This window comes from Scyliorhinus torazame, chromosome 10, assembly GCF_047496885.1.
Source record: "Scyliorhinus torazame isolate Kashiwa2021f chromosome 10, sScyTor2.1, whole genome shotgun sequence".
Taxonomy (NCBI): Eukaryota; Metazoa; Chordata; class Chondrichthyes; order Carcharhiniformes; family Scyliorhinidae; genus Scyliorhinus; species Scyliorhinus torazame.
In genome coordinates, this window is record NC_092716.1 from 224,405,064 (window position 1) to 224,428,867 (window position 23,804).

At 45.4% G+C, this 23,804-nt stretch overlaps 1 protein-coding gene across 2 annotated transcripts in view; it reads right to left on the reverse strand.

The window, feature by feature from the left end:
• Window positions 1–23,804, reverse strand: part of trim66 (tripartite motif containing 66) — a 509,536-nt gene that overhangs the window by 131,121 nt on the left and 354,611 nt on the right. For both annotated transcript variants that reach the window (XM_072466467.1, XM_072466466.1), the window contains one exon: window positions 11,271–11,415. In XM_072466467.1, the coding sequence (XP_072322568.1) occupies window positions 11,271–11,415 (145 nt within the window). The remainder of the gene's footprint in view (window positions 1–11,270; window positions 11,416–23,804) is intronic.

Genomic DNA, 23,804 nt, shown 5'->3' on the forward strand with positions numbered 1-23,804 from the left:
CTTCCTGACTCCTTGTTTTAAGTTTCTTTCTACTTTCCTTGTATTCCACACTTAAGTGTGTTCCCAGCCGCCTAGCTTTGACAAATGCTTCCTTTTTCTTTTTGACGAGGCTCACAATATCTCTCGTTAACCAAGGTTCCTGAAACTTTCCATACTTATCCTTCATCCTTACAGGAACATGCTAGTCCTGAATTCCTATCAACTTAACACTTGAAAGCTTCCCACATGCCAGATGTTGATTTGCCCTCAAATATCTGACCCCAATCTACATTCTTCAGTTCCTGCCTATTATTGTTGTAATTAACCTTCCCCCAATTTAGCACCTTCACCGGAGGACTGCACTTATCTTTATCCATCAGTTCCTTAAAGCTTACTGAATTGTGGTTACTGTTCCCGAACTGCTCCCCTACTGAAACGTCAACCACCTGGCTGGACTCATTCCCCAATACCAGGTCCAGTATGGCCCCTTCCCTAGTTGGACTATCCACGTACTGTTTCAAGAAGCCCTCCTGGATGCTTCCTACAAACTCTGCCCCATCCACGCCCCTAGCACTAAGTTAATATAGGGGAAGTTAAATTCACCCACCACAACAACCCTGTTACTTTTACACCTTGCCAAAATCTGTCTACATATCGGTTCCTCTATCTCCTGCTGGCTGTTGGGAAGCCTATAGTAAACCCCCAACATTGTGACTACGCCCTTCCTATTCCTGAGTTCTACCCATATTGTCTCGCAGTATGAGCCCTCCGAGGTGTCCTCCTGCAGTACAGCTGTGATATTCCCCTTAACCAGTAGTGCAACTTCCCCATCCCTTTTACATCCCCCTCTAACCTGTCTGAAACATCTGTATCCTGGAACATTAAGCTGCCAATCCTGTCCTTCTCTTAACCAAGTCTCTGTAATGGCAACAACATCATAGTTTCAAGTACTAATCCAAGCTCTTAAATTAATCTGCCTTACCTGTTACACTTCTTGCATTGAAACAAATGCACTTCAGTCCACCAGACCCTCTTTGATCAGCAACCACATCCTGCCTGCTCTCTCTCCGAGTCTTGCTGGCCCTACTCTCTAGTTCCTCGTCAGTTAATTCACCTTTGCTTTGGTTCCCACCTCCCTGCCAAACTAGTTTAAATCCACCTGTGTGTATCGAACAAACCTCCCGGATATTTATGCCCCTCCAGTTTAGATACAATCCATCCTTCTTATACAGAAGAGGTCCAAAAATCTGCCCCAGAAGAGGTCCAAAAATCTGAAACCCTTCCTCCTACACCAGCTGTTTAGCCATGTGTTGAGCTGTACTATCTTCCTATTTCTAGCCTCACTGGCACAGGGAGTAATCCTGAGATTACAACCCTGTTGTGTCTGAAGACTCTATAACCTGGGCTACTGAGCTGCCAATTTTTCCCCTCTTTCAGTCAGGTTTCCGTTTATAGCAATGTCATCCTACTGCCATGTGGCTACTTGTGCCCTTAACTCATCTTGTTTGGAAGACTAAATTGAAGTATAAATAGTTTAACCCCACCATTTTCCCTGCCATTGTTTTTCTCCCATCTGCCTGAGCAGCAGAGCCACACATGGTGCTGTGAACTTGTCTGCTGCTGTTTTCCCCCCCGAGAGGCCATTACCCCCCCAACAGTATCCAAAGCGGTATGTCTGTGTGAGATATCTGGATGACCACAGGGAATTCCTGCACTACCTTCCTGAGTCTTCTGTTCCTCACCAGTGATCAGGTCATTGCTCAGTGCCACTTGATAGCACTGTTAACGACCCCTTCTGCCAGCAAGTGATTAGGAATGGTAATAGAATGTAATCATTTATTGTGAAGGGAATAGATTACTAAAGTGGGGCGGTTATGCTTCAGTTGTACAGGACATGAATACTTGATGAATACTAAATGAATACTTTGCATCAGTATTCACCAAAGAGAAGAAATTGGTAGATGTTGAGTCTGGAGAAGGGTGTGTTGATAGCCTGGGTCACATTGAGATCCAAAAAGACGAGGTGTTGGGTGTCTTAAAAAATATTAAGGTAGATAAGTCCCCAGGGCCTGATGGGATCTACCCCAGAATACTGAAGGAGGCTGGAGAGGAAATTGCTGAGGCCTTGAAATAAATCTTTGGATCCTCACTGTCTTCAGGTGATGTCCCGGAGGACTGGAGAATAGCCAATGTTGTTCCTCAGTTTAAGAAGGGTAGCAAGGATAATCCAGGGAACTACAGGCCGGTGAGCCTTACTTCAGTGGTAGGGAAATTACTGGAGAGAATTCTTCGAGACAGGATCTACTCCCATTTAGAAGCAAATGGACGTATTAGTGAGAGGCAGCATGGTTTTGTGAAGGGGAGGCCGTGTCTCATTAACTTGATAGAGTTTTTCGAGAAGGTCACTAAGATGATTGATGCAGGTAGGGCAGTGGATGTTGTCGATATGGACTTCAGTAAGGCCTTTGACAAGGTCCCTCATGGTAGACTAGTACAAAAGGTGAAGTCACACGGGATCAGGGGTGAGCAGGCAAGGTGGATACAGAACTGGCTAGGTCATAGAAGGCAGAGACTAGCAATGGAAGGATGCTTTTCTAATTGGAGGGCTGTGACCAGTGGTGTTCCACAGGGATCAGTGCTGGGACCTTTGCTCTTTGTAGTATATATAAATGATTTGGAGGAAAATGTAACTGGTCTGATTAGTAAGTTTGCAGACGACACAAAGGTTGGTGGAATTGCGGATAGCGATGAGGACTGTCAGAGGATACAGCAGGATTTAGATTGTTTGGAGACTTGGGCGGAGAGATGGCAGATGGAGTTTAATCCGGACAAATGTGAGGTAATGCATTTTGGAAGGTCTAATGCAGGTAGGGAATATACAGTGAATGGTAGAACCCTCAAGAGTATTGAAAGTCAAAGAGATCTAGGAGTACAGGTCCACAGGTCACTGAAAGGGGCAACACAGGTGGAGAAGGTAGTCAAGAAGGCATACGGCATGCTTGCCTTCATTGGCCAGGGCATGGAGTATAAGAATTGGCAAGTCATGTTGCAGCTGTATAGAACCTTAGTTAGGCCACACTTGGAGTATAGTGTTCAATTCTGGTCGCCACACTACCAGAAGGATATGGAGGCTTTAGAGAGGGTGCAGAAGAGATTTACCAGAATGTTGCCTGGTATGGAGGGCATTAGCTATGAGGAGCGGTTGAATAAACTCGGTTTGTTCTCACTGGAACGAAGGAGGTTGAGGGGCGACCTGATAGAGGTCTACAAAATTATGAGGGGCATAGACAGAGTGGATAGTTAGAGGCTTTTCCCCGGGGTAGAGGGGTCAATTACTAGGGGGCATAGGTTTAAGGTGAGAGGGGCAAGGTTTAGAGTAGAAGTACGAGGCAAGTTTTTTACGCAGAGGGTAGTGGGTGCCTGGAACTCGCTACCGGAGGAGGTGGTGGAAGCAGGGACGATAGTGACATTTAAGGGGCATCTTGACAAATACATGAATAGGATGGGAATAGAGGGATACGGACCCAGGAAGTGTAGAAGATTGTAGTTTAGTCGTGCAGCATGGTCGGCACGGGCTTGGAGGGCCGAAGGGCCTGTTCCTGTGCTGTACATTTCTTTGTTCTTTGACATTGGTGAGGCCACATCTGGACTATAATGTACAGTATTGGTCTCCTTATATAAGGAAATATGTAAATGCATTGGAAACAGTTCAGAGAGGGTTTGCTGGATTAATACAAGGGATGGGCGAGTTATCTTATAAGGAAAGGTTGGACAGGCTAGGCTTATATCTGATAGAGTTAAGAGTAAGATTGAAATCTTTAATATATTGAGGGGCCTTGACAGGGTAGATGTTGTGAGGATGTTTCCTTTGGTCGGAGAATCTAAAACTAGGGGTCATTGTTTAAAAATATGGGGTGGCACATTTAAGACAGATTAGGAGAAATCTTTTCTTTGAGGCACATGAGTCTTCTGAACTCTCTTCCTCAAAAGGTAGCGGAAGTAGAAGGGGGTGAAAGGTGATCAAGGGTAGGCAGGAATGTGGTGTTTAAGTTACAATCAGATCAGCCATGATCCAATTGAATCACGGAGCATAATCAAGGGGCCAAGTGGCCAACTGCTACTCCTACTCTTGTGGGTAGGCAGTGGCCCAGTGGCATTGTCACTGGACCAGTAACGCAGAGACCCAGGGTAATGCTCTGGGGACTCGTGTTCAAATCCTACCATGACAACTGGTGAGATTTAAATTCAATAGAAATTTGGAATTAAAAGTCGAAAGACCACCAGGAGACCATTGTCGATTTTTTTTTTTTTTTTTTTATAAAAGAGAACCCAACTCTTTTTTTCCCCAATTATAGGGCAATTTAGCGTGGCCAATCCGCCTACTCTGCACATCTTTTTGGGTTGTGGGGGTGAGACCCACGCAGACATGGGGAGAATGTGCAAACTCCACATGGACTGTGACCTGGGGCCGAGATCAAACCCGGGTCCTCAGCGCCGTGAGGCAGCAGTGCTAACCACTGCGCCACGGTGCCGTGCTAACCAGTTGATTGTCGGAAAACCCATCTGATTCACTAGTGTTCTTTAGGGAAGGAAGTCTGCCACCCTTACCTGGTCTGGCCTACAGGTGACTCCAGACCTACAGCAATGAGAAAAGAAAGAATAACCCTAGCAGAACAAAAAGAAAAAGAAAGGGAGATACAGATGAAGGAAAAAGACAAAGAGAGGGAGTTTGAACTTCAGAAAATGGCGATGAACAAATGAAAGTCAGTTAAAATTGGCAGACGTAAAGGGAAACGTACAGTTGGATGATAGTGATGAGAATAGTGAGAAAGAGCGTCATAGTCGAAGGCTTGGTGGGAATCTATTTAAATATGTCCAAGCATTGCCAAAGGTTGACGAGAAGGAAGAGGAAGCCTTTTTCATTTCATTTGAGAAGGTAAGCTGGTAGGTAGAGCTAGTGAAGTGTTTGCATCACTACCGGAGGAGGTATCTGGAACGTATGAGGTGAAGAAATCCATCTTAAGTGCATATGAGCTAGTGCCTGAAGCTTACAGACAAAGGTTTAGATATTTAAGGAAAGAATTTGGTCAAACATGGAGTTTGAAAGGCTCAAACAGAGTAATTTTGATAGGTGGATATGGGCTTTGAAAATAGACCAAACGTATGAAGCTCTCAGAGAAATTATACTTTTGGAGGAGTTTAAAAATTCAATTCTTGATATAGTGAGAACTCATGTGGAAGAGCAGAGGGTTAAAACTGCGAGATTAGCAGCAGAAATGGCAGATGATTATGAATTAGTTCATAAATCAAAGCTTGGTTTCCGACATCAGGTTCAGCCTGTGAGGGATAGAAACTGGGGACATGAGAAATACTCAAGTGGTAACGGTAAAGGTGATCTGATGGGAGTTAATCAGGAGAGTGTACCTCACATTAAAAAAGAAATCCAGAAGGGTGGAAAAGAAATGAAAAGTTTCAAATGTTTTCACTGCCATAAACTAGGCCATGTAAAGTCACAGTGTTGGTGGTTAAAGAAAAGCACTGGGAAGGCTGATGTGATACAACAGGATAAGAAAGTGGGGTTTGTGAAAGTGGTAAAAGGAAAGCCCAAGGGAAGCTACGGAGGTGCAAACAATTGTACAGCCTGTTCAAGAAGTAATTGTTAAGAAGGTGCCAGATGTCTTTAAAGAATTTACTTGTGTGGGTAAAGTTTACTCACGTGTATCAGGAGGAGCAGGTAAAGAAGTCACAATTTTAAGAGATACAGGGGCTAGTCAGTCTTTAATGGTAAGAGATGAGGAATTATGTAGTTTGGGAAGAATGTTGACAGAAAAGGTGGTAATATGTGGAATTCAGGGTGAGAGGAGTAGCGTTCCATTATATAAGGTCAGGTTGGAAAGTCCAGTGAAGAGTGGTGAAGTGGTAGTAGGAGTAATAGATAAACTATCTTGTCCAGGAATACAGTTTAACTTGGGTAATGATATAGCTGGATCGCAGGTGGGAGTGATGCCTACTGTGATTGATAAGCCAGTGGAAAATCAGTCAACTGAAGTGTTGAAGGACGAATATTCTGTGATTTTTCCAGACTGTGTAGTAACAAGGTCGCAAAGTCACAGGTTAAATCAAGAGGAGAAATCAAAGAGTGAAGATGAAGTTGAAGTGCAATTATTAGAAACGATTTTTGATCAGATGGTTGAAAAAGAAGAACAGGTGGAGGATGAGGCGGATATGTTTAGCTCAGGAAAATTGGCGGAGTTACAACAGAAAGATGTAGAAATGAAACGGATATATCAGAAAGCATATACGGAAGAGGAATCCGAGAGTATACCAGAGTGTTATTACTGTTAAAGTGATGTCTTGATGAGAAAATGGAGACCTGTACATATGCAGGCGAGTGAAAAGTGGGCAGAAGTTCATCAAGTAGTATTGCCGGTAGAGTATAGAAAGGAGGTGTTGCGAGTTGCACATGAGGTACCAGTCGGAGGTCATTTGGGAGTAAGGAAGACTCAAGCTAAACTCCAGAAACATTTCTATTGGCCTGGACTACATAAAGATGTAGTTAAATTTTGTCAATCATGTCACACGTCAAGTGATAGGCAAACCTCAAGCAGTGATAAAACCAGCGCCCTTAATACCCATTCCAGCATTTGAGGAACCTCTTACAAGGGTCCTAATCGATTTTGTAGGACCGCTTCCCAAAATAAAAAGTGGGAATCAATATCTTTTGACTATAATGGATGTGTCTACTAGGTTTCCAGAGGCCATTCCAGTACGTAATATTACAGCTAAAAGGATTGTGGAGGAGTTACTTAAATACTTAAATTCTTTACTAGATATGGACTACCCACAGTAATACAATTGGATCAAGGATCAAAGTTTTCCTCAATGATTCTAACTAAATGTTTCCTTCAAAGAAGTTACGGATAGCTTAGGAATAAAACAATTTAAATCAACTGCGTACCATCCAGAATCGCAGGGAGCGTTTGAAAGGTGGCATCAGACATTAAAGACAATGTTGAGGGCTTATTGTCAAGATTATCCAGAGGATTGGGATAAAGGAATCCCATTCGTACTGTTTGCAATTAGGGATGCACCTCATGCTTCTACCAAATTTAGTCCTTTTGAACTAATTTTTGGTCATGAGGTAAGAGGACCACTTAAATTGATTAAGGAAAAATTGGTGGGTGAGAAATCGGAAATTAAATTATTGGATTGTGTGTCAAATTTTAGGGAACGATTAAATAGAGCAGGTGAATTGGCTAGACAACATTTGAAAGTTGCACAAAATGTGATGAAACGGGTAGCGGACAAGAAATCCAAAGTTCGTAGTTTTGCCAGTGGGGATAAAGTTTTAGTGTTGTTACCAGTGGTAGGTGAGCCTTTAAAAGCTATGTTTTGTGGACCGTATCAGATTAAAAGGAAATTAAGTGAGGTGAATTATGTGGTAAAAACACCAGATAGAAGGAAGACTCACCGAGTGTGTCATGTGAATATGCTTAAAAGGTACTTTGAAAGGGAAGGAGAGAAAAAGGAGCTATTAATGATTCTAACTCAAAGTGACGAACCAAATCCAGATGACTGTGAATTTGACATACCTCAAATTAAAATTGGAAAATGAGGATGTTCTTAAAAATTGAGATGAATTGTTCAGTTACTTTCCAGAGGAAAAACGAACTGACCTGAGTTATTGATACCACATAGGCAAGTTTGTAGAGATAAATTGGGAAGTACTAAAATGGCTATACATGATGTAGATGTGGGAAATGCTGTTCCGCTCAAACAACATCCATATAGACTTAACCCTTTAAAATTGGCACAGGTTAACAGAGAGATTGAGAGTATGCTTACAAATGGCATAATTGAAGTGGATTGCAGCCAATGGAGCTCACCCATAATGATGGTACCCAACGGTTGTGTGTGGACTATCGAAAGGTGAATGCAGTTACGAGAACGGACTCTTATCCTATACCGCGTTTGAAGGATTGCATTGAGAAATTGGGACAATCTGCTTTTATTTCCAACTTCCAGATGTGGAAAGAACATTTAAAACATCATATGGAGTTCTTCAATCGACTTCAGGAGGCGGGTTTGGTGATGAACCTAGCCGAAAGTGAATTTGAAGAAGCCCGAATCACTTTCCTTGAGGAGTTTCCGATACCCTCAAGACGAAGGGAAATAATGCGATTTCTTAGCATGAGTGGATTTGATCGAACATTTGTGCAAAAGTTTTGTGGCATGATTGCTCCACTAATGGACTTGCTAAAGAAACGTCAAAAATTTCAATGGACAGCGGACTTTCAACAGGCAGTGGACTGCCTGAAAGCTGCGATCACCGATGCTCTTGTTTTGGAGAATTGCAAGGGACTCTGTGATCAGATTGAACTGAAGTATCTAACTTTAAAGAGAATTGCCGAGGCGTAGAGGAACGGATGGATCATGCAGAGACTTTGTTCAAAGAGACTGTCAATCGAGAAGGATTTTGGTTGGAGGAAGAACAAAGAAAATGGACTATATAGTTATGCCTGTTTGCGAGTGTTGTTTTTTTTTTAAAAACATAAAGGTATATTTGCTGTATACATTTCTTAGTGGATGGTGCAAAAGTGAAAAATGAAACCATCTTGAAGTTGATGAGTTTTTTTTGGGGGGGGGGGGTGTCATGTGAGAGTACCTTTAAGAAATGGATGTTTATGCAATGTACCTTTAAGGAATGCAGTGATGTCAAAGTGTGGGTGGAGCTGGGCTTTAGATCAGCCATTTGCAGTTTAGTTTTCAGTTTTGAGGAAAAGAGCTTGGGGTGTGTCTGTGTTTGCAGTGACCTGGATCTGCTGTGATCTCTGCCATGAAAGACTATCTCTGAATCATTTGGGTGATTTAAACTCATAATAGTAAAGCATTTAACCTGATGTGTTTCTGTTTAAAGGTGTTAAGTCTCTTTAATGTTGAAAGGAATAACTGAAGGATTATTTAGTGTTGTAATATTTTTGGGATTATCTTTGAAGTAAGGGGTGTTAAGTGATCCAATGTTTATTTAAAAGGTTAAGTTGAGTTCATGGAATAAACATTGTTTTGTGTTTAAAAATCCACGTGTCCATAATTGTAATCCCACACCTGGAGAACAAGCCGTGTGCTTGGAAAAGCAACAATAGCATTAAAGGTGGGAGTTGGGTGAACTCCGTGATACATTTTGTGGTTCTGAAAACGCCTCTCCCATAACACTTTCCTTTTGTAGGCACAGTATTTATGTAAAATTGAATTACACTTGTGATGTAAAGTTCACACATTTAGTCAGGTTCAAAGACTAAGAAAGTTAGCAAGGATACAGATTCTTGGTAGTGACTGCAAGGCAGCAATTTAGTCAATGGGACCTGAAGACATCATAATAAACCACAGGAGAAGCTTGAATAGTTTAAGCAGAAATTGAACCACAAAATGAGTTTACAACCTTGATTTCATTGCTAGATTTTTTTTAATGCCTTTAATTATAAATCTGAAACAAACAAAGTAGATAAACTACCTAACCCAAAATACCCAATGCTGGAACAAACTCTAACATTGGATTGAGAAAGAATATTCCTGTTGGTGGGGGACTCTAGAACTAGTGGTCATAGTTTGAGGAGAAGGAGTAAACCTTTCAGGACGAAGGTGAGGAGAAGTTTCTTCACCCAGTGAGTGGTGAATCTGTGGAATTTACTATCACAGAAAGTAGATGAGGAAAAAATGTTGTGTAATTTCAAGAAGGAATTAAATATAGCTCTTGGGACTAAAGGGATCAAGGGATATAGGGGTGGGATGGGATCAGGGTATTGAACTTGATGATGATCATCTATGATCATAATGAATGGCGGAGCATGCTCGAAGAGATGAATGTGCTTCTATTTCCTATGTATGGTTCTATGTCGGAAATTATGCTTTTCAGCTAGCAAGTTTCTATATTATAGGGCGGCACGTGACGCAGTGGTTTGCGCAGTGGTTTGCACAGGGACTACGGCGCTGAGGACGGGGGTTCGAATCCCGGCCCTGAGTTACTGTCCGTGTGGAGTTTGCACATTCTGCCCGTGCCTGCGTGGGTTTCACCCCCACAACCCAAAGATGTGCAGGTTAGGTGGATTGGCCACGCTACATTGCCCCTTAATTGGAAAAAGAAAATCATAATTGGGTATTCTACAATTATTTTAAAGAAAGTTTTTATATTATTCATACACATCACTATATTTTAACAAATATTAAATAATATATTGTGTCTACTTTGTCCATCTTCAATTCATTCCCCTATTTCTTAAATTCATCATTACAGCCTTAGTTTAAATTTTATCGACATAAATTATAAAAAATAAAGTTTTAATAGTGTATTTTGAAGATCAAGTGATTTTCCTACTTATTTTCTCCATCCTTCTATCAATCGACAGTTATGATTTCATAAGATGACATTTTAGTTCTTGAGGTAGTTACCTAAAAAAGCTAAGCATTTTATAAAAAGTGCAGGTAAACAGCATGGTTATATGTGTGGTGAAATGGGGGGGGGGGGGGGGTGAACAAAATCACCGGTAGCGAGACAATAAAATATGGAATGTAGTAACCACACAGTAAGCCAGTAAACAGTCAGTCATTGCACCATTGGATATTAATTGAGACAAATAAAGATTTTTCAAAATTCATTGACAGCTGCATAATTTAAGCAATCCAGTTGCTAAAGTAAATTAAATGTTAAAATTTATATCAGTTCAGATCCATCATTCACTTTCAATCCCTGTATTCAGTAGAAATATGCAATTAAAGGATATATGGAATTTTCCAACTACACTAGCAGTTCAACTTTCTCAGGCAACTGGGGAATTACCCTGTCAGTGTAATGGATTTAGCCTTGCCAGTATCATTCATATCTGGACCACAACCTAACATTTTAAACATTTAGATGTATATTTTGGTTTGGGTAAATGTGAGGGGAAAATGTAGGAGTGTGTGTTTTCTTTATTGTTCTGATTGGCAAAACAAAAGTCAGTAAAAGGTTGAAATGAATATTTTGTAAGGTTTTTTTGTCCACTGTCAGCACAAAACATGCCTTACCCAAGTTTCCATTATGTTGTTCCCACTTCAAACCTTATCCTAAAACACAGCAGCAGTACTCCCTTCTTCACTACTGCAATATTCTAATTTTCCATCTACGTTCTTTGGTCGTTTTGCTGGCAGGACTGCCAATTTCATTAGTTGAACTGGCCAATCTCTGTCGAATCTATATCACTTCCTCAAATGCATGATCATTTCCTAATGAATTTAAGAGCTGTGTAATAGCTTACCTCCATTGCGCTCTGGGGTGGACAACTTATGATGCTTTGTATCCTTCCCATGCACATGTTCTTCTGAGCATGTAGTGCACAGCCACTTATTGCAGTCCAAACAGAAATGGAGGGCTGGTTTCTTTTCTTCACAGTCTGAGCAGTGCTGATGAGAACAAACAAACTGTAAACTCAGGCAATTACTTCAAAAATCATGTACACAAGACATCGAAAATTGGATTAAATCCTGCAGGATTACTATTTATACCTATAAAATAGCATCTTATGTTAAGTAATGGGTTCAGAGACATTGCAATTAGTTGTCTCATTTATGTTAAGTATCTATTAATTGACACTGATATGTAAAGGGGCTTCAGGTGGCCTCTGTCAGGTGATGTATAGTTAGAGTTTTGTGCAAAGGCTGTTGGGATGAAATAAATGTGAGTTTGTGAAAAAGGAATAGAACTTTAGACTCTTCATATCACAGCAACTAAAACGTATAACATCTTAATTGTTCAGGTATTGACATTTTTGGCATTATTATCAAGGTTTCTGTAATTTAGAAATAAAAGATTGGTTGAGATCACACATTGAGACTGTTATTGCATCCTTTAAAATATCATTACTTGTTCACACATGTGCAACACTGGCTTTGGAATTTTCTATGTGTCCTTTGTGACATAAAACTGCAGCTTCCCTCTACCAAATATTATGTGACAGGTTTATACATGGTGCTAAAAAGAGCATAGCCACTGCGTTCTATGTAGCTGACCAACAGGAAATAATGCACTGCAGTATCACTTTCAGAGGAACAACTGATCTGAACCGTGAAAGGAACAAAGTCAGAGTTTTAGCTCTGGGTAGTACTTGCAGGTATATGCCTATAGTGACACGTTGGACTGGAAGTTGATAACCACCGAGCCTAGCTTGCAAGATGAACTCTGCAACTGATTGGGACATATTCATTCATGCTGTGTGTTCAGCTTTTCTTTTTACTAAATTTATAATGGTTTTCTGTCAAAATCTGTAATGGTTTCCATTATGGAAGCCAAACAGAAATTCTGACAAATACTATATTAAAAAAAAAACTTGATGTTGCTTGCGGATGAAGTTGACTTCTGGTAACATATTTTGGCAACTGTTCCTGACTAGCAAGAGTGAGGCGATCAATACTGAGGAAAGAAACAAGTTTCCATCTTGCTGCCAACCACTCAGTCAGATATAACAAAGTCCAGAGTGATATGCCATCAATTAAGACGGAGAACGCAGAGTGAATTAACTATGGCTTTAATTGACTTACAACAGAGCTAGCAGCGTGCCCCAGAATGAGACAGTGCGAGAGGTCGCAGCTTATATACCCAGGCCCTAGGGGGAGGAGCCATGGGCAGAGCCAAAACCTTACATGCAATATAGTAGCAATACTGTACAACACGTACTACTGTGGCAGCACAATTCAACACAGTGGTTTCACCACACAGAGATAGAGCAAAGGTCCCTCATCTTGCCCAACAGGCTGGATTTTACATTTGGGTTCAGGATCCAATTCTGGTCATGACCACTAACATAGGGCTTCTTTGCTGTCCAATTATGCATGTCAGGTAGACTCCTGATGCTGGAAGGCCAATAAGAAGCCCTCCAGCACGGAGAATGCTACAGACTGGCAATGCAGGTAAGAGATAGAGGGGGAACTGCAAGATGGAGGCATCCTCTCAGCACTCTTAACATTGAAATATATTTCAATGGATTGTCATTATAGAGGGTGGTTGTGACGTTTGTGGTCATTAGGAAGTCAGCTCCAGGAAGGCAATAAAAAGACAGGGAGCACCAGATCACAGTCTTCTACTGTTAATGAATTTGCTGATCATTTCTGATGTGTTGGGTGCTCTGCTACACAGACGAACCAACACGGTTGCGAATGGTACAACTCAGTTTTATTACTAACATATATTTACAGTGGTTAACTGGTTACTGAGGTTCGATCATAACCCTTGAATCTGTGGGCCTGTCCCTAACACGATCTTTGAGTGGCACTCAGCACATGGTGGATGTCTGAGTGGCTTGCTGTGAGCCCTGTGCCCTGAGCGGTCTCCTGCTGGAATGAGCCGGAAGTGTCGTGTTCCCTGTTTTGTAGTGTGCATGCTCTTGCCTGTGATTGGCTGTGGTGTTGTGTGTGTTGATTGGTCCGTTGATCTGTCCATCAGTGTGTATGTATGTTTGTACCATGATGTTTACCTGAATATCATGACATCCCCCCTTTTTTTTACAAGAATATGTGCCTATGAGGTTATAAATAGAGAAGTGTACTGAGTGCAGCTGAATGTGTGTGTGCAATATCTACAGCATGTACATGGGGCTAAACTATATACAAGGGGCAATGTCGGGTGCGACGTAGCAACGAGGTTGTACCATAAACAAAGAACTGGGAAATGTTGAACGACAAAACAAACTCCTGTAACGCCAAGGAAGAACAGAAACATATTAACACAGTGGTATTACGAGTTCAATGTACAAACAGGCTCATAAGTCCAGTCTAGTGGGTGGGCGACGAATTCTGGTTGACCGCCTCAAGGGTGGGTCAGGATCCACCGGCTGAGGAATGGGCCTGGCCACGGGCGACGACGGAAGGGGCATGGTGGCAGGAAGCTCCACAAAGTCGACATCAGGAACAACAGGAGGGCGTGGTACCGGTGTAAGTACCCGTAGCGAGCGTGGAAGTAGGCAAAGAGCCCGGCGATTGCGCCTGTGAATGGATCCATCAGGCATGCGAACCAGGAACGAGCGGGGAGCCACCGTCAGAGAACTTCGGCAGGTGCTGACCAGCCACCTTCTGGTAGGTGGATGCGGACGTCGTCTCCAGGCGCCAGGGTGGGAAGATCAGTTGCCCGTGTGTCATATGCCATTTTCTGGCAAACGCGCTGCTGTTGCATTCTGTGTGGCTGGATATGGGTACCAGAATGGATGGCACAGTGGTCCTGAGGGCGCGACCCATCAACAGCTGGGCTGGTGAGAGGTCAGTGGCTAGTGGGGCCGAGCGATAGGCTAGCAGGGCTAGGCAGAAATCCGATCCGGCAGCATCGGCCTTGCAGAGAAGCCGCTTGACGATGTGAACGCCCTTCTCCACCTTTCCATTGGACTGGGGATGCAGAGGGCTGGACGTCACGCGTGTGAAGCCATACGAAGCAGCAAAGGACAACAATTCCTGGCTGGCAAAACAGGGCCCATTATCCGACATGACAGTAATCGGAATGCCGTGGCGAGCGAAGGTGTCTTTGCAGGCCCTTATGACAGCGGGCGATGTCAAATCGTGCAGGCGTATGACCTCTGGATAGTTTGAAAAGTAATCAATGACGATTACATAGTCCCTGCCGAGCGCGTGAAAGAGGTCCACACCCACCTTCGCCCAGGGGGACGTCACCAACTCATGGGGTTGAAGCGTCTCACGAGGTTGCGCCGGTTGAAACCTTTGGCAGGTGGGGCAGTTGAGCACCATATTGGCAATGTCATCGCTGATGCCCGGCCAGTATACCGCCTCTCGGGCCCTCCGTCTGCACTTCTCGACCCCCAGATGGCCTTCGTGTAGTTGGTCGAGGACCAGCTTGTGCATGCTGTGCGGAATCACAATCCGGTCCAGCTTTAGGAGGACGCCATCAATGATGGCCAAGTCGTCTCGGACATTGTAGAACTGCGGGCACTGTCCTTTGAGCCACCCTCCCGTCATGTGGCGTATCACCCGTTGTAGAAGGGGGTCAGCCGCAGTCTCCCGGCGAATACGGGCCAGACTGGAGTCGTCCGCTGGCAGATTTGCCGATGTGAAGGCCACCTGCGCTTCGACCTGACAGACGAACCCCTTCGAGTCGGGCGGTGTGCTCACTGCTCTGGATAGGGCATCTGCAATGATAAGGTCCTTTCCCGGGGTGTAGACCAGATGGAACTCATACCTCCTGAGTTTAAGTAGGATGCGCTGGAGGCGAGGGGTCATCTCGTTCAGGTCCTCATGTATGATGCTGACCAGGGGACGATGGTCAGTCTCAGCGGTAAACTGGGGGAGACCATACACGTAGTCATGGAACTCAGGCACTCCTTTTCGATCTGCGCGTAGCGCTGTTCTGTGGGGGTCATGGCCCGCGAGGCATAGGCGACCGGGGCCCATGACGCAGTGTCATCCCGCTGTAGGAGTACCGCCCCAATGCCGGACTGGCTGGCATCAGTTGAAATTTTAGTGTCACGGGATGTGTCGAAAAATTACAATACCGGGGCTGTGGTTAGCTTAATTTTGAGCTCCTCCCATTCCTTCTGGTGTGTGGGCAGCCACTGGAACTCCATGGACTTCTTGACTAGGTGGCGCAGAGCTGTCGTGTGGGAGGCAAGGTTGGGAATGAACTTCCCCAGGAAGTTGACCATGCCTAGGAAGCGTAGCACTGCTTTCTTGTCTGCCGGCTGCAGCATGGCTGTAATGGCGCTCACCTTGTTGCATCCGGACAGACCCCTGACCGGGACATGTGGTCCCCCAGAAACATCAGCTCGGTTTGGCCGAAAGAACACTTGGCTTGGTTGAGGCGCAGGCCGTTTTCCCGTCTGCGCGCAAAGACGCGCTGGAGAAGATTGATGTGCTCCTGTGGTGTGGTGGACCAGATGATGACGTCGTCCACGTAGACGCGCACCCCTTCGATGCCCTCCATCATCTGCTCCATGATCCCGTGAAAGACCTCGGATGCAGAGATGATGCCAAATGGCATTCTGTTTTGGCAGAACCTGCCGAAAGGGGTGTTGAAGGTGCACAGCTTTCGGCTGGACTGATCTAGTTGGATCTGCCAAAACCCTTCGAGGCATCCAGTTTTGTGAAGATTTTAGCCCGGGCCATTTCGCTCGTGATCTTTTCCCGTTTGGGTATGGGGTAGTGTTCCCTCATTATGTTGTTGTTGAGGTCTTTTGGATCAATGCAGATCCGGAGGCTCACCGGAGGGCTTAACACACACCATGAAGCTGACCCATGGGTTGGGCTCCGTGACCCGGGATAGTACCCCTTGGTCCTGGAGATCCTGCAGCTGCTGCTTGAGGCGGTCTTTGAGTGGCGCTGGGACCCTGCGAGGTGCGTGAATGACCTGGATGGCATCCGGTTTGAGCCGTATTCTGTAGGTGTAGGGCAGTGTTCCCAAGCCCTCGAATGCCTCCTGGTTGTGGGCGAGGAGCGATTGGAGCTGTGCCCTGAATTCTGCATCCGGGAAGTCAGATGTGGCTTCTGGAGACAGAGCGTGGACCCGTTGCACGAGGTGGAGAACCTTGCATGCCTGTGCACCTAGCAGGGAGTCCTTTGATGATCCGACTATTTAGAATGAGAGTGTGGCCGTGTGTGTTGTGTGTCACCTGGAGCTGGCAGGATCCCATGACCGGGATAACGTTTCCGTTGTAGTCGACCATCTTGCAACGGGATGGCCGAATTGGTGGTCTGACCTTCATGGCGTAGAATGCTGACCATGCTATGAGGTTGACGGAGGCGCCAGTGTCCAGACGGAATGTTATCAGTGATCGGTTGACCGTTAGGGTGGCACACCATTCATCACCCGGATTGACAGTGTTCACTTGCAACGGCTTGTGGGTCCTGGCTGGAGACATCCGGTTCCCATCAATGACCGCAACACGGAAGGCGTCCCGGTCGTCTGTGTCACTGGTCTGGATATCGTCTGGGCACGACTCGTAGAGGCGGAATGGTCCGCACGTCTATGCGAGGTTGTCGGAATTGGGGAACATTGGCAGGTTGAGCTGCTCGACAGCAGGCAGTGTAGTGGCCCATCGTGCCACAGCGGAGACATTGTCTGTTTCTTGCCGGACATTGCCGCTTTAAATGTGCGGCTCCGCAGTTGCCACAAGTCGTGACGTCATGGCGTTCGTTGCGCCACCGCACATGCGCAGTTCGGTCTTGCATCGAGCGCGCCTGCGCATCACGTCCCTCCGTGTCAACGTCTTTTTTGGCGCGCACAAACGCGGGAGGCCTCGGAAAGCACGCAAAATGGCCGCCCTCGTCTGGGCCGCGGGCCGGGAGGAACTCGATCGCCTGGACCCGTTCGGCCTCGTAGGATGCCTGCTTCGCCGATCCGGCCGCGTAGGACCCCTGCCGCACCGATTCGGCCGCTTGAAATTGGGAGTAGCGGTTAGTCGCGTTTTCATGCAGGACACAGGCTTCGATTGCGAAGGCTAGGGTGAGGCCTTTAATTTTCAGGAGCTGCTGGCGTAGGCTGCCCGAGGTGACCCCAAAAATAATCTGGTCCCGAATCATTGAACCTGAGGTGATGTCGTAACCGCAGGACTGCGCGAGGATACGGAGGTGTGTAAGGAAGGATTGAAAGGGCTCATCCTTACCCTGCAGGCGCTGCTGGAAGAGATCATAGCATTTTACAGTGCAGAAGGAGGCCATTCGGCCCATCGAGTCTACACCGGCTCTTGGAAAGAGCACCCTACCCAAGGTCAACACCGTCACCCTATCCCCATAACCCAGTAATCCCATAACCCAGTAACTCCACCCAACACTAAGGGCAATTTTGGACACTAAGGGCAATTTATCATGGCCAATCCACCTAACCTGCACATCTTTGGACTGTGGGAGGAAACCGGAGCACCCGGAGGAAACCCACGCACACACGGGGAGGATGTGCAGACTCCGCACAGACAGTGACCCAAGCCGGAATTGAACCTGGGACCCTGGAGCTGTGAAGCAATTGTGCTATCCACAATGCTACCGTGCTGCCCACAAATACCTCTCGAAACTCTTGTTGACCTCGACGTTGAAGTGTTGGTCGAGTTTGAGAAGGACCGTCTTGTACTTGGTCTTGTCCTCACCTTCCGTAAACACCAGGGAGTTGTAGACATGGATGGCGTGTTGATCTGCTGTGGAGAGGAGGATGGCGATCTTTCTGGTGTCCGAAGCGCTCTTCTTTTCGTTGGCTTCCAGGAAGAGCTGGAAGCTCTGTTTGAACAGCTTCCAATTGATGCCGAGGTTTCCAGCGACTTGTAGCGGCTGCAGCGTGCTGACGGTGTCCATGGCGCAGGATGGCAGATTCCAGAGGATTCGTAGGTAGGTCCCACAGTTACCAGGTTCCAATCCTGGTACTATGATGTGTTGGGTGCTCTGCTACACAGACGAACAAGCACGGTTGCGAATGGTACAACTCAGTTTTATTACTAACATATATTTACAGTGGTTAACTGGTTACTGAGGTTCGATCATAACCCTTGAATATGTGGACCTATTCCTAGCACGATCTTTGAGTGGCACTCAGCACATGGTGGATGGCTGAGTGGCTTGCTGTGAGCCCTGTGCCCCGAGCTGTCTCCTGCTGGAATGAGCCGTAAGTGTCGTGTTCCCTGTTTTGTAGTGTGTATGCTCTTGCCTGTGATTGGCTGTGGTGTTGGGTGTGTTGATTGGTCCGTTGATCTGTCCATCAGTGTGTATGTATGTTTGTATCATGATGTTTACCTGAATATCATGACAATTTCTTCACTCCTGCTTCTTCCACCCTTTTATTCTTTTCTCCCCTTCCCTAACTTCTTTTCCTGCCTCAATGCTGCCTTAATTTGTTACATCTGGCAAATGGTCACCAACCCACTCTTTCCATTGATGTTACCAGACAGTATACGTGGAATGCCCTACCTGCTACAGTAGTGAACTCGCCAACATTGAGGGCATTTAAAAGTTTATTGGATAAACATATGGATGATAATGGCATAGTGTAGGTTAGATGGCTTTTGTTTCGGTGCAACATCGTGGGCCAAAGGGCCTGTACTGCGCTGTATCGTTCTATGTTCTATTCCCAGCAATTTTCTGTTTATAATTCAGTTTGTCAGCATCTGTAGTTTACATTCACCAATTGGTGTGATATCCAGCCTAATTAGATAATTAAACCTAATTTTCTTTCTTACCCTCTGTTGAAGGAGATTGACTGTCCCAAACCCATTCCTAATAAAGTAAGTCTCAGTTTTCAGTCATTTCACTTTAATGTCTGTGTTTTAATGCAACTCATATTCCCGCTTAATGTTCTGAGTTTCATTTTGAAGTTGTTTTGTGCCTGGCCTGACATACAGCCCCATAACTTCCTCACAGTTGCAATCTCCAGAGGATTGCCATTCTCGAGGGACTTGCCCACACTGGGATTCCAAAGCCCCCGTCTCGCCCAACCTTGTTCACTCAGAGTGGGTGAGACAGGAGCAGCAAAGTGTGCCCCCAGATGGGGTGTTAGTAACTGCCATAAAGGAGGTGTTTAAAGGGACAATTAAAAGGTAAATGATTCAGACAATGGGGGGTGGGGGTTGTCGGGTGTGTGGGGGGTGGGTGACGGGGAGAGGGGTTGGGAGGAAGCAGTCAGTACAGGGATCCCCTGTGGTCGTTCCCCTTAGTAACAAGTATACCGCTTTGGATACTGTTGGGGGGGGGGGGGGGGGAAAGAGACTTACCAGGGGTAAGCCATGGGGTACAGGTCTCTGGCACAGAGTCTGTCCCTGTTGCTCAGAAGGGAAGTGGGGAGAGGAATAGAGTATTAGTCATTGGAGACTCCATAGTTAGGGGGATAGATAGGAGATTCTGTGGGAACGAGAGAGACTCACGGTTGGTGTGTTGCCTCCCAGGTGCCAGGGTCCATGATGTCTCGGATCCTGTTTTCGGGATCCTTAAGGGGGAGGAGGAGCAGCCCCAAGCCGCGGTCCACCTAGGTACCAATGACATAGGTAGGGATAGGGATGCAAGGCAGGAATTCAGGGAGCTAGGGTGGAAACTTAGATCTAGGACAAACAGAGTTATTATCTCTGGGTTGTTACCCATGCTAGCGAGACGAGGAATAGGAAGAGAGAGGAGTTGAACACGTGGCTACAGGAATGGTGCAGGAGGGAGGTTTTCAGATTCCTGGATAATTGGGGCTCATTCTGGGGTCGGTGGGACCTCTACAAACGGGATGGTCTACACCTGGACCAGAGGGGTACCAATATCCTGGGGGGGAAATTTGCTAATGCTCTTGGGGAGGGTTTAAATTAGTTCAGCAGGGGATTGGGAACCTGAATTGTAGCTCCAGTATACAGGAGGTTGAGAGTATTGAGGTCATGAGTAAGGTTTCAAAGTTGCAGGAGTGTACCGGCAGGCAGGAAGGTGGTTTAAAGTGTGTCTTCTTGATAAGGTGGGTGAACTTGCGGCATGGGTTGGTACCTGAGACTTTGATGTTGTGGCCATTTCGGAGACATGGATAGAGCAGGGACAGGAATGGTTGTTGCAGGTGCCGGGGTTTAGATATTTCAGTAAGCTCAGGGAAGATGGTAAAAGAGGGGGAGGGGTGGCATTGTTAGTCAAGGACAATATTACGGTGGCAGAAAGGACGTTTGATGAGGACTCGTCTACTGAGATAGTATGGGCTGATGTTAGAAACAGGAAAGGAGAGGTCACCCTGTTGGGGGTGTTCTATAGGCCTCCGAAAAGTTCCAGAGATGTAGAGGAAAGGATTGCAAAGCTGATTCTGGATAAGAGCGAAAGCAACAGGGTAGTTGTTATGGGGGACTTTAACTTTCCAAATATTGACTGGAAACACTATAGTTCGAGTACTTTGGATGGGTCCGTTTTTGTCCAATGTGTGCAGGAGAGTTTCCTGACACAGTGCGTAGATAGGCCAACGAGAGGCGAAGCCATATTGGATTTGGTACTGGGTAATGAACCAGGACAGGTGTTCGATTTGGAGGTAGGTGAGCACTTTGGTGATAGCGACCACAATTCGATTACGTTTACTTTAGTGATGGAAAGGGAGAGGTATATACCGCTGAGCAAGAGTTATATCTGGGGGAAAGGCAATTATGATGCGATGAGGCAAGACTTAGGATGCATCGGATGGAGAGGAAAACTGCAGGGGATGGGCACAATGGAAATGTGGAGCTTGTTCAAGGAACAGCTACTGCATGTCCTTGATAAGTATGTACCGGTCAGGCAGGGAGGAAGTGGTCGAGCGAGGGAACCGTGGTTTACTAAAGTAGTCGAAACACTTGTCAAGAGGAAGAAGGAGGCTTATGTAAAGATGAGACATGAAGGTTCAGTTAGGGCGCTCGAGAGATACAAGTTAGCTAGGAAGGACCTAAAGAGAGAGCTAAGAAGAGCCTGGAGGGTACATGAGAAGTGTTTGGCAGGTAGGATCAAGGATAACCCTAAAGCTTTCTATAGATATGTCAGGAATAAAAGAATGACTTGGGTAAGAGGAGGGCCAGTCAATGACAGTCGTGGGAAGTTGTGCGTGGCGTCCGAGGAGATAGGAGAGGTGCTAAATGAATATTTTTCGTCAGTATTCACACAGGAAAAAGACAATGTTGTCGAGGAGAATACGGAGATTCAGGCTCCTAGACTAGAAGGGCTTGAGGTTCATAAGGAGGAGGTGTTAGCAATTCTGTGCGAAAGTGCGAAAATAGATAAGTCCCCTGGGCCGGATGGGATTTTCCTAGGATTCTCTGGGAAGCTAGGGAGGAGATTGCTGAGCCTTTGGCTTTGATCTTTAAGTCATCTTTGTCTACAGGAATAGTGCCAGAAGACTAGAGGATAGCAAATGTTGTCCCCTTGTTCAAGAAGGGGAGTAGAGACAACCCCAGTAACTATAGACCAGTGAGCCATACTTCTGTTGTGGGCAAGGTCTTGGAAAGGTTTATAAGAGATAGAATGTATAATCATCTGGAAAGGAATAATTTGATTAGAGATAGTCAACACGGTTTTGTGAAGGGTAGGTCGTGCCTCACAAACCTTATTGAGTTCTTTGAGAAGGTGACCAAACAGGTGGATGAGGGTAAAGCAGTTGATGTGGTGTATATGGATTTCAGTAAAGCGTTTGATAAGGTTCCCCACGTTAGGCTATTGCAGAAAATACGGAGGCATGGGATTCAGGGTGATTTCGCAGTTTGGATCAGAAATTGGCTAGCTGGAAGAAGACAAAGGGTGGTGGTTGATGGGAAATGTTCAGACTGGAGTCCAGTTACTAGTGGTGTACCACAAGTATCTGTTTTGGTGCCACTGCTGTTTGTCATTTTTATAAATCACCTGGATGAGGGCGTAGAAGGATGGGTGAGTAAATTTGCAGATGACACTAAAGTCGGTGGAGTTGTGGACAGTGCGGAAGGATGTTACAAGTTACAGAGGGACATAGATAAGCTGCAGTGCTGGGCTGAGAGGTGGCAAATGGAGTTTAATGCAGAAAGGTTTGAGGTGATTCATTTTGGAAGGAATAACAGGAAGACAGAGTACTGGGCTAATGGTAAGATTCTTGATAGTGTGGATGAGCAGAGAGATCTCGGTGTCCATGTACATAGATCCCTGAAAGTTCCCACCCAGGTTGAGAGGGTTGTTAAGAAGGCGTACGGTGTGTTAGCTTTTATTGGTAGAGGGATTGAGTTTTGGAGCCATGAGGTCATGTTGCAGCTGTACAAAACTCTGGTGCGGCCGCATTTGGAGTATTGCGTGCAATTCTGGTCGCCGTGTTATAGGAAAGATGTGAAAGCATTGGAAAGGGTGCAGAGGAGATTTACCAGAATGTTGCCTGGTATGGAGGGAAGATCTTATGAGGGAAGGCTGAGGGACTTGAGGCTGTTTTCGTTAGAGAGAAGAAGGTTAAGAGGTGACTTAATTGAGGCATACAAGATGATCAGAGGATTAGATGGGATGGACAGTGAGAGCCTTTTTCCTCAGATGGTGATGTCTAGTCCGAGGGGACATAGCTTTAAATTGAGGGGCGATAGATATAAGACAGATGTCAGAGGTAGGTTCTTTACTCCGAGAGTAGTAAGGGCTTGGAATACCCTGCCTGCAACAGTAGTGGACTCGCCAACACTAAGGGCATTCAAATGGTCATTGGATAGACATATGGACGATAAGGGAATAGTGTAGATGGGCTTTAGAGTGGTTTCACAGGTCAGCGTAACATCGAGGGCCGAAGGGCCTGTACTGCGCTGTAGTGTTCTATGTTCTAGGTGTCCCATGTGAGGCTGAGTCGGTTTTTTTTTTTTTTTTTAAACTTAGTTACTCTGGAGTTAGAAGTGATTCTTCACCCTCCAACTCTTTCAGAGGAACTATCAGGGTAAAAGTGGCAGAACCACTCAAAGTTAGTGATTTAAATTGCTTTTATCAGATGACTCCCAGCCCAGCACAATTATCCAGGGCAATTCAGCACTTTTGGCCAATTCCCGGGTAAACCCTAAAGTAGGAACCTCCTAGAGGGATTCCCCAGTACATCATTGCGGTACCGCCTAAATACCCTGCTGGGGAACCAGGAAGTTATGGGCAATCGTCAAATGATCGGATTAGATTTTGGAGGCTCCCCTGTCACTCCCTGACCCTTTCCCTTGCTGCTGACCTTCTGGTATTCCAACTCCTAAAGCCTTACTCAGTTTCTCAGTCAGTGCATGGCACATTGACTAGCTTTAAAAAAAAGGATACTGAGGATTCAAACAAATGCTTTAATTGCAAATGTTTATAATTAGATAATCGCATTAATCAAATTTTATCTGACAACAAAGGGAGGCCTGGATGCAGAGCTAGTTTGATTAATGTAGTGA